Raw genomic sequence first — 17,587 nt, 5'->3', positions numbered from 1 at the left:
GGCAGTGGCGCGAGGCAGCCGGAAGGTCAGCCGGAAGGTGGGAGGGAGCCGGAGGAGCGGGGAAGCGTGCGTGCGTGCGTGCAGTGACCATTGCCATGACAGGAGAGGCAGGGCTGTTTCATCTAGCAAAGCAAGCCCTTAGGAAAATCCGTCTTGCGAAGCACCTCAGAAAACGAAAAACCCTTTCGTCTAGCGAGTTTTTCGTCTTCCGAGGCATTCGTCTTGCGGGGTACCACTGTACCGCTGAGTGAAACCGACATCACGGTCTGCTCCTTATACCGGTCCTGGGTGATATATCGATATATCGCCCAGGCCTAGTTAAAACAAATACATCAAGACTTCGACTGTGCTTCATAATTTGCCTGTCAAAGATTGCCTGTGTTGCTGTTAATACCAATGGATACTATTAGTTGTGTCCTTTACTAAACTGTTAATAGCAGTTTCATCATACCGTACTCTAGCAAATTGCGGTTGGCTATTGATTTTCAAGTTATTTATTAATTCAGGTATTCATATACTACTAAATATTCAGAATTACTAAAACAGAGGGACACTCCACACATGACTTCATGTATAATGCCAGCATTTAAAACATCAACTGCTGCCGAATACGATGAGGGTACAAGTCTTTTTTATTCTTTTTTTTTTGCATTTACATTCCCAGGCAGACCTGATAGATGGAAGAATTGCCGGGCGCCCATGTGGTGAAAGGTGCCCATGTACTTGTCCTATGTGACAAGGGTACAAAATTTCCTTTATGGAAATGATGTCCTTGTAGGAAATGTGAAAGGTGGTGCTGTCCATGGTACACTGGTGGAAATGAGATAATCAGTTTATGCTCTGAGTTTTTAAACCTATCTTTGATTGTGCTGAAGTAATTCTACTGTTCTTGGTATTCCAAGCCTGCAGACCTAAATACTGCATATATGATGTGTGTATGTGTGGTAGAAATAGGTGTTCTTTTCCATTGGTACCAATTTTCACATATGATGAGTGTCAAGTAAGATTTGAAGGTTCCTCATGTACAGATCAGAGGAGCACATTGGGTTATTAACATGGGAATGTACATGTAGATACATACCTACTTGTTCTACCCATTGCCTGCCTACATGCAAGACACATGCTGTTTCCCATGTTAGGCCAGATGTCGCCCATGAAGGCAGTCCTGCTTGTTTGTTTGTTTGCTGATTGCACACGTGTAACATGTGTATTCCTGTGGTCTTCTCATAAGCAGATACACATTAATTAAAAAATGCAGAGAATTGATGGGAAAATATGGTTATCCCAATTATGAAGCTGTCAGTCAAAATTCAGCTTAAGCTTTTTTGTGTGTGCCCGTGCACCCAGCCCCTGTAAAAATGGACTTTCCTCCTTTTCTTTTATTGTTCATCCCCTGATGTCCATAGGCTTCTCACATGGTGAACTTGTGACACAACAGTTCTGCTTCTTAAGTTGATTTGTACATCAGCTACTTTCACTTGCTTTTCATCAACATTCCATCTTTTCTACACAACCCAGTTCATAGCAGTAAATGCCAGAGGGTAAATGAAAAGGTGTCTCAAACTGTTAGATAACAGGTTCATTGGCAAAACCGTATAGGCATTAATTCACTAGATAATACCTTCCAGTACCAGGGGGCGGGAAGAACCCAGAGTGGCATTCTACTTATTTAAAAGTTTCTTTTTGTTAACTAAAATGCACTTCTAATTAGGCTGATTGCCTAAGCGTTTGGGGAACTTTATAAGAGAATAATGCTTTAATTTATGCATCTGAGCTGCCAAAATGTGTTCTAATGTTCCCCAAATGTAACCTCAGAATCTGAATCTTGCTTATTTTAGAAATCATTATATTTCCCACAAGCATTGTTCTTTTGAGTTTTAATGTTCGTGGCTTTGGTTTTTTTTTATAGTGGTTGGATGAAATGTTTTTAATTAATGTTGAGTGCAGTCGTGAAATGGTGGCACATAAATGTTTTCAGTAAATAAAAATTGTGTGAGCCAAGCATTTCTACATGGGAGTTATAATGAACTGTTTGTTGGGGGGATCTGTTTCAGATGAAATCATGCATCAAGATATTGTTCCCCTCTGTGCTGCAGAAATTGAGGACGAGCTAAGGAAGAAGTTTGCCTATCTATCAGGTAAGAGCTTGAATGTTTACATTAGATTTTTATTTTTTATTTTTTAAAAAAAGAACGAAGTGTGGGCCAATTCAGTTCTTATTCTGTGCATGAACCCTATAGTATTATTTCTTTCCATGGTTCATTTTGTACATGTTGATTTCTTGAAAGGTACCAAATGAATACCGCACAAATGAAATGTTAATTCTAAGAACAGAAGGCCAGCCATTTCATAATAGCAGTTGAACATAAGTTACCTTATACTTAATGAGACCATTGGCCAATTTAGCTCAGTACAGTGGTGCCTCTGGTTACGAACTTTTTTCTTTCCAGAGGTCCATTCTTAACCTGAAACTGTTCTTAACCTGAGGTACCACTTTAGCTAATGGGGCCTCCGCTTCCGCCGTGCAATTTCTGTTCTCATCCTGCGGCAAAGTTCTTAACCTGAGGTACTACCTTCGAGTTATCGGAGTCTGTAACCCAAGGTGTTTGTAACCCGAGGTACCACTGTATTGCTTACAACTGAATGACAACAGCTTTCTAGGATGCCAGCCATGCCTGCAGTACCTCATAGCTGATATCAAAAGGTAGCCCAAGAATAGTCTTTTCAGGTTTGGATCTTTGAGGTGGAACACTTTCACTCCTGTTAAATGCTTAAAGAAGGAAAGTTGTCCTTGTTTATCGGAAGGTACAACAATTAAGAGTAATTCCCTCCCCCAAGCAAAAGTGGGGTACTTTTGAAAACGGATTACATAAAAAGTGTGAAATTGAGTTCCAGGTTCTTTAATCCCTCCTACCCTTATTAGTTTAACACATCCACAAGCATAATGGGTATTCATCCACAGCCCAGTGGAACATAACAGAAACAGCCCTCTCTCGTTCCATTTTGCTTAATTTATAGTTAACTCTTTTGATTCTGTGGTGAGTAGATCTTATCATTTTATAAGTAAATGGTGCTAATTAGAGAGAGAGAGAGAGATACTGTATTATCTTTCTCTGACCCCGCCCGCCCCCCCACTCTTGTCTATCAACATACAAGATAAATGCCAACTTTAGTGATATTACACTGCAGTGTGCCCTTGCAGCATTTGAGCAGAATTTAATTGTCTGCCACGGGATTTATGTAGCAAATTACTTGCAGTTTTGATTCTGCTGATGTTCCAGTTTGGGTGTTGCTGCTGTCAGTTGTTATTCTGCACTTTTCTTAAGGGTTGCTGACACTGTAGTTTCAAGATAAACTAAAATGGATGTTGATTTAAAAACACAGCTTTGTTATTAAGTTAACTTTAAAATGTTATGCTGAGAGCAGTCAACCTGGTCAGAAGAACGTGATGTTGAAAGGCATTGGAGTCTCCTCTCCCAGAAGTCATAAAGATAATTAAGAATAGGATTAGTTTAATGACCCTTATAGTACTGTAGAGGGAAGTGAGGAGCAGATGGGGCTCATCAGTGTGGGAAGGTAGCCCACCTAGGAGAAGGAAAACTGATCCTAAACCTCCTCTGCCTTGAGGGACAGAAAAGGCTAAGGAGTAAACCAAACCCTACACAAATCTGAAGTCCCTAAGACGGTTGGATGGTGCCTTGCACACCCCCTTCCCACAACTTCTGCAGCTAGGGTGGTGACAAATGCATTGCTCTGCTTTTCTTTGGACCATAACAGTGAGGCCAACAGGGGAGTTGTATTGTCTGGACAGCTAAGGACCTCCATATACACTACCCAGTCGTGTGCCCCAAGGAGGTGACTTGGGTTTGACTTTATCCTCAGAAGTGCACTCCATTCTCTCTCTCTCTACAGACAGATACCAACAACAACAATAGTACAATACATTGACTGTGGGGCTAAAAAAGTGAATGGGCTTGTTGCATTCTCCCATATTTACTCTTGAGGTTTTTGAGAACTTACCAGTCTTACTTATCACACACCGTTAAGCTAAGGATTTCATTCCTGCAAGAGGCAGTGATGGCTTTAAAAGAGGATTCGACAAATTTGTGGAAGGATAGGGCTTTCAGTGGCAGCTGACCCTTATGGCTATGCTGTGCTTCTGAATACCTGTTGATGGAAACTTCAGGAGGTGATATTGCTGTTGTGCTCAGGTTCTACTTTGGGGCTTTCCATAGGCATCTGGTTGGCCATTGTAAAAATAGGATGCTAGACGAGACGAGATGACCTGACCCAGGAAGCTCTTTCTTATGTTCACAGCTGGTTATCTACTCCTTGAAATTATCTCATTGCTGCAATTTCTTTTTTTAAGGAGAACAAGCAGTCTTTCTAGAAGGCAGCTTGGGGTATTCTGTTCTTATGGTTGTAATCCTGATTGTAAAAGGTAAAGGGACCCCTGACCATTAGGTCCAGTTGTGGCCGACTCTGGGGTTGTGGCACTCATCTCGCTTTATTGGCCAAGGGTCATGTGGCCAGCATGACTAAGCCGCTCCTGGCGAACCAGAGCAGCGCACAGATACGCCGTTTACCTTCCTGCCGGAGCGGTACCTATTTATCTACTTGCACTTTGACGTGCTTTTGAACTGCTAGGTTGGCAGGAGCAGGGACCGAGCAACGGGAGCTCACCCCATTGCAGGGAAATCCTGATTGTACTCATGCTCAAATAGTCAGAACTGCATCACCATACACAAGAGGAATCAGGGAAATCCCTAGGTTGCAGGTGTACAAACGCTCTTTTTCTAAAAACCCTAGGATGCTGGGAAAAACCTCTAAAAATAGCCCAGCGAGAACTGATCATGCTTACTGCTAACTGACTGTTGAGAGGAGAAAAAACTGAAAGCCAGGTGGGTGGAGGGACTAGAAAAGGAGGAAAAGATGCATAGATTTTTTTTAAAAAAATACAGAGATAACAATCACATTATCTGGAAAGGTCATTTCCTAATTCACATTGGAAGGACGTTTTAAGTATTTCTTAGGGACACAAGTGAGAGCGGTTCATCAAACCCAATGGGGAAAATCAAGATTTTACTCTACTAGTGTGTCCACAAAACCCCTTCCCTGTCCACCCCCAAAAACCCCCAAACCTCAACATTAGCAGAAAATAGAAGAGTTCCTGATTTTTATAACTCCGTTCTTATTTAAAGTGAAACATAAAATAAAATAAATAAATACAGCTAGTGAATTCCACAGCAAATGCAGCTCCTTGTCCCCATACTACAGGTTACAAAGGGGCTATGACACACAGAAAGAGTGGCTTATGACAGCCCAGCATTGTAGTTCACACTGAATACTGCTCTTCAAAGTTCTGAACGGTTTACAAAAACCCCGTAGTTTTGTCTAGAGATATTAGGCCCCCGTTGCAGGTTTGCAGTTCTGTGTTGACAAGAGGGTAGCTTAAAAACGCCTTGCAAGTACAGTGGTACCTCGGGTTACATACGCTTCAGGTTACACACTCCACTAACCTAGAAATAGTGCTTCAGGTTAAGAACTTTGCTTCAGGATAAGAACAGAAACCGGGCTCCGGCAGTGCGGCGGCAGCAGGAGGCCCCATTAGCTAAAGTGGTGCTTCAGGTTAAGAACAGTTTCAGGTTAAGTACGGACCTCCAGAACGAATTAAGTACTTAGCCTGAGGTACCACTGTATAGACTTTTGAAATGCACGGAAGTCATATTTTCAAAGTTTGCTTTTGCACATTTCCTGTGTTTCCCTATGTTGTTTATTTCATCCATAGACAATTATCACAAAGTGTATACATGTCCATAGTCCACACTTAATATTGTAGGGCAGAGGTGACGCCAATTTGAATTTTCAATTTCAAAAAAATCCCATACTTCCTAGGTTGCAATAAAGGTTAAGTCATTCAACTTAAATTGCTCCTTCAGACCTCCTCCTAGGCCAAATCAAGCATGAAGAAATTTCATGCTCCACTGACTCGCATGCAGACTGGTGCTTCTAAAGTGTGCTTCTAAAATCTAAAGTAATTTTTTTCAGATGAAATAAGCAGCAAGTTAGAGCATGGGCTCCTGTCTTTAAACTCTGCTGCTTTAATCCCCCTAAGCCAGAGCCTGAGGTAAAAAGTGTTGGACATCAGGGATATACTTATGTTGTGAGGCCCTACCTGTGTATTCTAAGTCTGATTCAAGTCAGATTCCATTGCACATGTAGCCAAAGTGTTATAACCTTCTTATGAAAATGCAGGTATTAGTATGCTCAGAGGAACCCTGAGGTTTGCAGAAATACAAAAAAATGGGGGAAACTGCTCAGAGAGAATTGAGCATGGAATAATGAAATTCTAACTTCATGTTGTGAGGAAAAACTGTAAGGGGGAAATAAAATATTCCCCAAAAGGGTGTGGCTGCCTGGAACCTTAAATAGGACCATTCCATGCTGCAAAACTGTATTGTTAACCCCACATCTTACTGTTGTTTTGTATCTTCTGGAGCTGAGCATTGAAAAAAACTCCAGAAATTGTGTTTTGGGAAGCTGTGGATCAAACCAAAAGGGAGTAGGAACAAGGAAGGAGGCACCTAGCAGTTTGCATGCACATGGGAGGGTAAATCTGCTTCCTTGTCTCCTTATCAAGCTGTACATCTATTCGGCAGTTTTTGAGTTGCCGCTGGCACATGGACTTTTGCTTCCCAAGCCTAATTTTTTTCTAAGCTCAGCTGCATCACAAATTGTTGTTGCATTATTGCATAGTAGGTGGTTCCATTGGGTTCACTTTGTTTTGGACTTGTTTATATTTAGCATTTCTGTTACCTGCAGCTGCATTACAGTTTAAATAAATCAAAGCACTCTCACGACTAGCAATTCCTCAGCCTCCTTTTTTGAGGAGCATTCTCATTATCAAGCTCATAAGTAAATCACCTCAGATATTTGATATCTTAACTGATCTGTTTTCAAGTCTGAAAGTGATGTAGCAATTATAGCTGCTTTGTGAGGAATGAGTGGTGAGTAAATAATTTTTTTGTGTTTCTCGCCAGGTGGGCGAGGAAAAGATGGCTGCCCTGTCATCACTTTTCCAGAGTACTCAACATTCAGCGAAATTCCAGAAAAGGAGTTTCAGAGCGTTCTGACATACCTCACTAACATCCCCAGGTAAGACGTGCACTCAAGGAAATGAGAATGCTTATCAAATTAACATTAATGTTTCGTTAGCTACATCACACACATAAGGAAGAGAGTTGGCAGATTGTAAACCGTTTAATAAAGAAAAGAACATCATGGATATAAAGCAGGGATTGAAAAAGCACATTGCCTCTTTTAAGGAGAAATGAGCCTTTGGAATGCCTTGAAGTATAAATTTTGGGTTCAAAGACCCCTTTTTGTGTTTCTCTACAGCTCTACAGCATGCAAACATTCAGCTCTGTTCCACAGTCCTTAACTAATAGTAGTCCCACATACTCTCCATTCTTTGTCCTTTCCCCCATTCCTGCCAGGTGAAAACAGAGATTGGGGGAGTCAGTTCCTTAGGCCACTTCATGACCCAGACAGGAGTGAAATCTTTGAGACCCTTTGTAAAGAACGGTGGTAACTTAGTCATTGAGTGCTCTTGAATGCATATTTTATCAACCTTGTTCGCAATCTTGTGATACAGTTGTTTTGTTGTGAAATATGAATACCATATTGGCCTGAATATAAGCCTCACTTTCCCCCCAAATTCCGACCGTGAAAAGTTGTGCGGCTTATATTCGCGACCTTATGGTATGCAGCCAGGAGAGCGGCAAAGCGGGGTCCGCCCTGTGCGTAGTCCCCCGTCCTCTCCCGCAAGGCCAGGAAGGGAGAGAGTGAGGAAGGGGGAAGACCGCCCACAACCCAGTGCGGCTCCCCACCCCCAGTATGCAGCCAGGAGCAACGAGGAATGGAGCGGCTTATATTTGGGTATTTTTTCCTTTTTTTCCCTTCCCCACCCTCCAATTTTAAAGGTGCGGCTTATATTCAGGTGCGCCTTACATTCAGGCCAATACGGCAAATGGTAAATTTATCAAGAGGTTCCATGTTTATATGGTTCAGTGATGAACATGGACAGGTAGAGAATTAGCGGCAAAGGACTGGAACCCCACTTTCTGTGCATGTTCTGTTTTCACAAGAACAAGCTGCAATTTATACACGTGTGCTTCCTCCATGACTGTTGTGGCATAAATTCTGTTCTTGTAATTGGGTTTCCAAATCCAAAACACAGAGTCTGCCCATGGAGTGTCAACAAGACATTATAAGCTTGCTGACAAAGCAACATGTTGTCATCCAAACATCTTTGGTTATTGAAGTTTTGGCCTATTCCTGAATAAGTTGTGGCTCTTAAGCCACTGTTTGTAGGAACCCATGTGGCTTAGCTGTATTCAGCCATATACCCCAGCTCCCTTAAAAAAAGGAGGATTACACTGAAACCATCTGAATCTCAGGGACATTGCTTCACACAACTGCTTCAAGCAGTTCAACTCATGCAACTATTGAACATAGCAAATCAGTCATCAGGCTTTGCTCCCTAGCACTCATCTGACATAGAAACATTACCAAGTGATCTCTACTTTTAATAAAGAAAGTGCATTTTGGCAAAAACCCAGTGCTATTAAAGGCTCTTGCGGTATAGCTTTGTGAATTGTTGGATTTGCAAAGCTATATCGTAAGAGCCTTTTTAATATGCATCCATGAGTCTCAAGTTTGCCTTTTAATAGAAATGAAAATTGATCTCCGTGAGAGTGGAGTTGGGAGTATTTGCTTTGACGTGCCAAAGGGGTATAGTCCTTGTAAATTACTTTGCAGTATCTGGTCTTGTGCGCTTTAAAAGCCTTTATTTCTAAATCTTCATGGCATGGTACACTGAACTGTTTGATTGTATGGCAGAGTCTTGTATCGTCTCTGCCCTTAGTCAACAATGTCATGTAAACTAGCCTTATTGGAAACTGCAGTGCTTAACCCAGTTTTACCACATAACTCCCCCATAAATCAGGAAGTAAAATAATCAAGACAGAAAGGACACTGCAGTTTCATACGCAGGGAAATTTCTTCAGAACTAGAATGCTTCGGTCAGCTGCTGAAAAACTTCCTGTTCAGTTTTGTACAGATTCCTGCCCCTTAAAAAAAAAACAACCATTCACACATTAACAACAACAGCAACACTACTTAATTCTGGGAATTTCAAAACTGTTGGCTTGAGGTTAGAAGAAATAAGGATACGAATTATAAAGCAGAGCAGGGAAGAAGGAGAGCAGCAACACCACCTGTCTGGTGGATAGATTGGAAGATTTTCAGCGAAATGGTGAATTATCCCTGGATGAATTTTCCTGCGGCTCCCTAAATGAAACACCAACAGAAAGCTTCCCATCAGTGCATATAGTATGCAGGCCGATTTTAATGCTGAGGAAGGAATAGCATGCTGAAACATGAACACTGGTAACCCATGTCTAGCTGAGCGATATTGGACTCACAAACCTTCCCTTCCACTCTGGAGTATTGATCTTCTTCCGCTACCCTGTGTGTGTGTGTGTGTGTGTGTGTGTGAGAGAGAGAGAGAGAGAGAGAGAGAGAATTTCATGTATATTATGTCCTGTATTCATTGCATGGTATTTACCCAATGACTGAGCACACAGTGTACAAAAGAGCAGGCGGCAGAAACATGAGCAGCAACAATCTGTGCCACAAACCAATAACTCAGCTACTACTCTTGTCGGCAGAACTTAAAAATGTGGTGGAATACAGAAACACAAAGCAACCATGTACTGAAAGCAAAGGTGGTTAGCCTGCAACCCACAGGCCAGATCTAGCCCAGCAAGCTGCGGGAAGTGGCCCGCCGGCCCTGAAACGTTATCTCCAGATCCAATCCATCCAGTTTTTTAGAGCAATCTCTAAAAGAACAGAGTACTTTACCTTCTGTTCTCAGGAAGAGCCTATGGCTCATGGTAGAGCATCTGCTTTGCATGTAGAAGGTCTCAGGTTCAAACTTCAGCAGACCAGGGGATGTGTCTTGGCTTGAAATCCCAGGGAGCTGCTGCCAGTCTGTGCAGACACTACTGAGATAGATGAACCAATAGTCTTGATTTGTAATAAGGCAGCTTCCTTTAACCATCCAATGCCATTCTGTTGACAGTGCTGGGAAAAGCAGCATTGTGAAGGTGACAGGCTATGTTTGGGGAGCCTAGGAACTTCCTTCTTGGAGACATCCCTCATTTTATCCAAACCTATTTGCATTAATATAGCTATGAATCCTAGCTCTTACTACCAAGCAGGCCTCCTATCTTTAAGCCATGTGTGACGTTTACACAGCTTCCTTTCTCCTTCGAACTTCCATTCCTCATTATTCTCTGTTCATCATCCAGTCAGGATGCTGTGAGTTTAGGAGGAACTACAGCATTATATACTGCCCACCTAGCTGTTCGAAAGCACGTCAAAGTGCAAGTAGATAAATAGGTACCACTCCGGCGGGAAGGTAAACGGTGTTTCCGTGCGCTGCTCTGGTTCGCCAGAAGCGGTTTAGTCATGCTGGCCACATGACCCGGAAGCTGTACGCCGGCTCCCTCAGCCAATAAAGTGAGATGAGCGCCGCAACCCCAGAGTCGGCCACAACTGGACCTAATGGTCGGGGTCCCTTTACCTTTATATCATTATAAGTAACAACACACAACAGCAGCTCTGGGTGAAATTCCATGATCAGAAATAATAAAAGAGAAGAGGCTTCAAGAGGTGAAATGTTGAAGGTACACAGTGCCAACAACAAAGAAAAATTGGAGGCACCTAAGGAAACTGCTGTGGCTGTATAAGGAGCTTGCAGATGAGCTGAGATGTTAGAAGGACATATATAAGAAATGGAAGAAAGAAGAAATCGTGAAGAAAGAGTATGCACTAGTAGCCAGCAGTTGGAGGGAGAAGGTCTGGTGGGCCAAAGCTCAGAATGAGCTCAGTCTTGCAAGAGAGGTTAAATATAATTTTTTAAAATGTATCTTTGGCTACATTTGAAGCAAGAGGAAGAACAAGCCAGCAGTAGGTTCTCTGCATGGAGAAGAAGGAGATGATATTGGGTGACAGAGATGACTTTCAGGGTCCCTTGCAACTCTACAATTCCATGATTCTGTGATCCAACCTCCCTTCATAAAATGTGATTGCATGCGCTATAGCTTACATCCTGCACGATGCTGAGCATTTTTCCACCCTTGCTCCACATCATTGGCTCTTCCTGATGAGAAACATGGCTGCTGCATCTGGATGCATGAAGCTCATGTGCATCTCTGTTTATTAAGCTGAGATTTCGACCATCTATACTCAACCACTACTAGGACATTGGCTCAGTTGTGCTGTGTAGGATGTGGGGTGGAATTTGTCATAGGGTTTCCATTTTTGATGGCTAGGAATCTGTCAGTTACTCTTTGTCTCGTTTTTCCATTCCTAATTTCATTTCTCCACATTTCTACATCAGCATGCCCGCCCCCAATATTTTTGTAAGGGCTTTTCCCTACCGGTACAGTCGTACCTTGGTTGTCGAACGGAATCTGTTCTGGAAGTCGGTTTGACTTCCAAAAAGATTCAACAACCAAGGCACGGCTTCCAATTGGCTGCATGAGCTTCCTGCACCGGACGTTCGGCTTCCAAAGAAAGTTCACAAACCAGAACACTCACTTCCTGATTTACGGTGTTCAGGAGCCAAAACGTTCGAGTCACAAGGCGTTCGGGATCCAGTATACGATTGTATGCATTTTTTATTATTTTCAGAAACTATTATTTGGTTGGAGAACTGCATATAGCACAATTCAGAGAAGTGCAAATTTTGAAGGATAGCTCCATTGTGTTCCATGTACAGTGTTTTCTTTTTACAATCAAGCAGTGTATACATTTTATGAAGTAAATAAATAAATGAATTGTTTCTGGAAATGGGAATTACGTAGGTTTGCATTAAAATGCAAGGTGAACCAAATTTATCCCCCACCCCTGTGAGTGGCACCCAGTATTTTTATTCATTTATCATTCTTCCCTGATTTTCTCAATGTTGTGAGCTTTTTCAGTATTTTTGGATTCAGTTTTTGCAAGAACCACTAGAGGCTGCTACAGAATGGTGAATATCCTTACAATTTCCCTAGCAATCTTTTTTTAAAATTGCTGTCTCTTCTTTTTCATTCATGTTGACATCCATCTGTCTCAGGAGACAATGTTGAATGTTCTAGTAATACTGTGAAAAGCATTGAGATTTATTTATTTTTAATTCTACAGGGCAGTTTAGGAGTTATCCGTAGGATTTAGAGGATTCTTTTTGTCCTTGGGAATGGATTATAAAAAGTAGATGGTGTTCATATTACTATTACAGTATTGTAAGAGTCATTAGGAACAGTTTGCTTAGCTTGTTCCAGTCAGACTAAGAAAAATGTTACTATAAAATAGCATACTTTTTATTATAAAAATCCACAGAAGAATGTAAGGCATCATATAATTGTCATGTACAACTTATGGGAGTCAAGACAAATATAGCCTCAATTCAAGAATTATTGCTTGCAATAAATAACATTTTCTGCTGACTTGACTAATTGACATGCTCCTTCAATAACGAGCAGGGCCACTTCTGCATGTGGCCACTTACAAAGCAACAAATCATACCGTTTCCCCTATAACTTATCTCAATGAATAATTGTCATAAACAATAATTTATTGTAACTAGAAATGTTGTTCCTTTGGCATGATCTAAAGCAGGCATAGGCAACCTTGGCCCACCAGATGTTTTGGGACTGCAACTCCCATGATCCCTAGCTAACAGGACTAGTGGTCAGGGATGATGGGAATTGTAGTCCCAAAACATCTGGCGGGCCGAGGTTGCCTATGCCTGATCTAAAGGTCCATTTGCCCAGACATTTTGTGGATATTTGAATATTTTACATCTCCCTGCTTTCGCTCTCCAACTCAGAATCAGCCTCTGGCTACGATTCCATGCTTACTTAATATGTGAATGAGTTCCATTAAACTCACTGGGGAAAAGTGTAAGATTGTAGTCATATGGAGAGCAGCTGGAGGAGGAGGAGAGGTCAGAGGGCGAAGAGAGAGTTGTGGCTGGAGGGTAGACTCTTTCCCCAGCTTCTGGACCCCTTGGGAAACACAACAAACCTGGTGTACATGGAATTGGAGAGTGCAGCTGAATGGGACACAGCTGCGGGCAGCCTGAGGAAATACCATCCTTCTTCGTCCTGACCATAAAAATCAAGTCGAGAGAGAGAGGACAACTAGGGTGATGTCCTCAGTTTCCAGAAACTCTTCTCAATGTGAGACTTTTCTGGGTGAGCTGAGTTTGTCTGGACCCTGTGTGAAAACCCGGAGGCTGAGATGGAGGGTGCGTCAGAAGGAAAATGAATTGAGATAGATGATAGATAGATAGATAGATAGATAGATAGATAGATAGATGATAAATAGATAGATAGACAGACAGACAGATAGACAGATGTAACTTTTTATATGTAAGATTTTATATGTAAGATTACATGAAATATTTTGTTGTAAGTTGTCTGTTTTCTTTTTTTTGTACACTGCTTAGAGATATTTTTAATATATTAAGCGGTATACAAATCAAATAATATATTAGCCTGTCCTGGTGCTATATTTCTCCCACATTTTAACTACAGGGATTCTGTGTTCACTTACCTAAAGTTTGTTTTATTTATTAGACGTTCATTTATTTTAAACATTTATATTCACCTTTCAGTTTAGGAAACATCCACAAGGGCTTGCAGATGCAAAAATAATAGTTTAATTTTAAGCCATACAAACACATGATCTACAAAGCAGGGTTGTTGTTTTTTAAAAAAGCACATCAGCTAAATAACCAAGCAGGAAAATAAATGCATCAGCACGTAATCATTTTAAAAAGGCTTGACTAAATAAAAATGTACTTGCTTAAAAGCCTAAAAGGCATCCATTTTGTTACATGACAAAATGTTGGCCCCTTAATTATGGAACTCCCTGGTTGACTCTGCATGCTTTACCTTCTGGCAGCCATTGCCACTATAAAACTGGGTGTTTGTGGGCTATTGGGGAAGCGTTGGAAGGCTGGATCTGACTGGTGGCCCCCTGACCTTGGTTTATACACTGAAAATGGGATATTCTAGTTGCAGGTGTGTGGAACCTCTAGACCAGGGGTCAGCAAACTTTTTCAGCAGGGGGCCGGTCCACTGTCCCTCATACCTTGCGGGGGACCGGACCATATTTTGGAAAAAAAATAAATGAACAAATTCCTATGCCCTACAAATAACCCAGAGATGCATTTTAAATAAAAGGACACATTCTACTCATGTAAAAACATGCTGATTCCTGGACCGTCCGCGGTCCGGATTTAGAAGGCGATAGGGCTGGATCTGGCCCCCAGGCCTTAGTTTGCCTACCCATGCTCTAGATCAGGCTTCTTCAACTTCAGCCCTCCAGATGTTTTGAGACCTCAATTCCTAGCATCCCTGACCACTGGTCCTGCTAGCTGGGGATCATGGGAGTTGTAGGCCAAAAACATCTGGAGGGCCGAGGTTGAGGAAGCCTGCTCTAGATGTTGCTTGAACTACAACTCCACACATCCCAGGCCATGCTTGCTGGGACTTGCAGTTCATCAACATGTGGAAGCCCAAAAATTCCACACACCTGTTCTGATACCTTCTCTCTTTTTCCTCTCCTCCAACTGAAAACCAAGTTGCTAGTTGATAGCTGACGAAGTCTTCAGCATGTCGGTAGTAAAGCCTACTGTACTGTGGCAAGTGTTCATAAGGTTGCCGCCCTAGTCTGTTCATTAATCAGAATAAAACAGCATCAGCTACTTTCTAATAAATATATAGAAACCATTGAACGTGACATTACTCAGGCAGATATTTATTTGCTTTAACCGTATGAATAGCAGCTTAACAGCAAAATGTAGGGTTCTTTTTTAGATTTGGATGATTGTACATTACTTTTTGTATGCTAGACAATGTGAAAAATGTCCATCATGAGTTCTATAGCCTGTTCAGTGACTAATTTGTATTTTATTTTATTATCACGGTCATTTATAAGCAGCTGTGTCCTCGGACATGTAAGCCTTCAGCTGACCTCACTGACAATAGCACAGGAGCAGAATATGGCTTCAAGATATTGTTGTTCTCTGTCTAAACAGCTAAAACTCAGGTTATTTTTGTACCAAGATGGCATTCTTACTTAGTAGAAGAGAATTACTCACGCTGTTTGCTTTTAGGGTATGCTGTGCTGACGTAGATTTGAACTGAAGGTTCTAGTACGTGACAGAATTGGTATCTTGGTTGGGGATTTGTTATATAACAAAATAAGATATAAGAGGCTGTTAGTGGCAAAAATGAACAGAACACAGAGTTATGGTATAGAATATAGGTTTAAATGAACATGGGTCATTTTTAATAAAACACTCAGACCATCTTAGGAAACTACCTTATAGGCAGGACATTGGTCCACCTATCTCAGTGCTGTATTGCCTATACCAGAGTTTCCAAGACTTGGGTCTCCAACTGTTTTTGGACTACTATTCCCATCATCCCCGACCACTGGTCCTGTTAACTAGGGATGATGGGAGTTGTAGCCCCAAAACAGCTGAAGCCCCAATACAGCCCCAAACAGCTGGAGACACAAGTTTGGGAAACCCTGAACTACACAAGATATTGTTGGACTACAACTCCCATAACCCTCAGACAGCATGGCCAGTGAATAGGGATGATTGATGTTTTAATTCAGGAACATCTAGATGGCCACAGATTTCCCAGCTTGAACCATACTGACTGACAGTGGCCCTCCAGTTTTCCCTAGCCATACCTGAAAGGATTCAACCTGGAACATTAAAAGATGGTGCTGATGTTACATTTCAAAATATTTCCCCCTTCTTTTTCTTTTGAAAAGAAAAAAGAGTCTCAAGTGCATGGGTAGGCAAACTAGGGGCCGGATCCGGCCCAATTGCCTTCTAAATCCAGCCCGTGGACGGTCCAGGAATCAGTGTGTTTTTACATGAGTAGAATATGTCCTTTTATTTAAAATGCATCTCTGGGTTATTTGTGGGGCATAGGAATTTATTCATCCCACCCCAAAAAAAATATAGTCTGGCCCCCCACAAGGTCTGAGGGACAGTGGACCGGCCCCCTCTGAAAACGTTTGCTGACCCCTGCTCAAGTGGGATATCGCAAAATATCTCAGTAGCAACCTTAGTGATTAGAGATACTTATATTTTGTGATTTTTTTTCTAATTTCAAATGTAGCTGCCTAAATCTTTCTAGAGTACTCACTCTGGATGCTACTCATGGGACAAAGCTACACTCTCATATAGTCAGTCTTATTTAACTGGTGAATAAATACTAAGGCAGCACAGCTATATTTGCGCAGGTAGATTAAAATGTAACTTCAACGGAGCAGAAATATAGGAAAGCGTTTTATTTCGTTGAGTTGTACTATATTTTGCTGGAAGTGTGTTTTGAGCTGGGTGTGCATTCTTGAACTCACAGTGCTAGTGTTTGGGATTCCTAATGTGAAGGTTGCTACTCAGCCAGGATCACCCATATGGTGGAGGCGGCTTGCAGCAGAGAGCAGTGTTGGATAAAATACTCTTACATAACATTCTGTCAGAAGAAATATTTTTATTTAAAGGTGCCTTCATTGACCTTTTATTAAACACACACACACACACACACACACACACACAAGCTTGGCGAGATTATTCAAGAATTATCTGCAGTTATAGGAGATAAAATTCTTTTTAAAGGGAGGAATGAAGAAGAAGCTATACTCATACCAGAAGAAATACTTAACTCATGATTTATATAGCATTTACCACCACCCACCCCTTCGAGGATGCAGTGATCTTCAAAATGACTAACAGATCATTCCTTCCACTCACCCTTTGGGAAAGTTGCTTGTTAACATCCCCTGCATTATAAACTCCCACCCCTTCCCCTAGGTGCATGAGATCATTTGACTGTCTTCTCAATAAAAGGTCAAATGATATGATGTCTGTGGTACTGTTTGAGATGTGGAAAGCGTTTCAATACACCAAAACTGCTCGAGAGAATTTTTTGCTGTGGTGTGTTTTCGTCACAAAATATAGTATGGTATGGGGCTTATTTGAATATTTGCAAATTCATGTGTTTATTTTTTTGTCTATCTGCCCTGCTCTTTCTTGCCGAACTTATCCTTATTGCTTTATTTACATTGATATTAATGTTTAGTAGCTTTGCACTAGCACACTGTTTCCCAAACGTGGGTCTTCAGCTGTTTTCGAACTACAGTTCCCACCATCCATGATCACTGCTCTTGCTAGCCAAGGATGATGGGAGTTGTAGTCCAAAAACAGCTAGAGACCCAAGTCTGGGATAACACTGCACTAGCAGAAAGAATCTCTTAACACGCAAGACAGGGAGAACATAGCCCTTGTGGCCTGCAGCTGCTGATAGCCTTGTCATCATAAATTTGTCTAATCCTCTGTGAGCAAATTCTATAGTGCAACTTTGTGCTGGGCAAAGTATCTTCTGCTTGTTTCTGTCCTGAATATTCTTACATTCAACTTCACTGTATGGCCTGAGTTCTACTATTA

General features: G+C 41.6%; 1 protein-coding gene across 16 annotated transcripts in view; it reads left to right on the top strand.

Annotated features, from left to right (window-relative positions):
- MCF2L (MCF.2 cell line derived transforming sequence like) overlaps positions 1-17,587 on the top strand; it is a 115,686-nt gene that overhangs the window by 56,914 nt on the left and 41,185 nt on the right. For all 16 annotated transcript variants that reach the window (XM_083437626.1, XM_083437618.1, XM_083437615.1 and 13 more), the window contains 2 exons: positions 2,055-2,138; positions 7,041-7,155. In XM_083437626.1, the coding sequence (XP_083293752.1) occupies positions 2,055-2,138; positions 7,041-7,155 (199 nt within the window). The remainder of the gene's footprint in view (positions 1-2,054; positions 2,139-7,040; positions 7,156-17,587) is intronic.

This window comes from Podarcis tiliguerta (assembly GCF_965153285.1).
Source record: "Podarcis tiliguerta genome assembly, chromosome: 4".
NCBI classification, from domain to species: Eukaryota; Metazoa; Chordata; class Lepidosauria; order Squamata; family Lacertidae; genus Podarcis; species Podarcis tiliguerta.
This window is presented reverse-complemented; position numbering and strand designations above follow the sequence as displayed.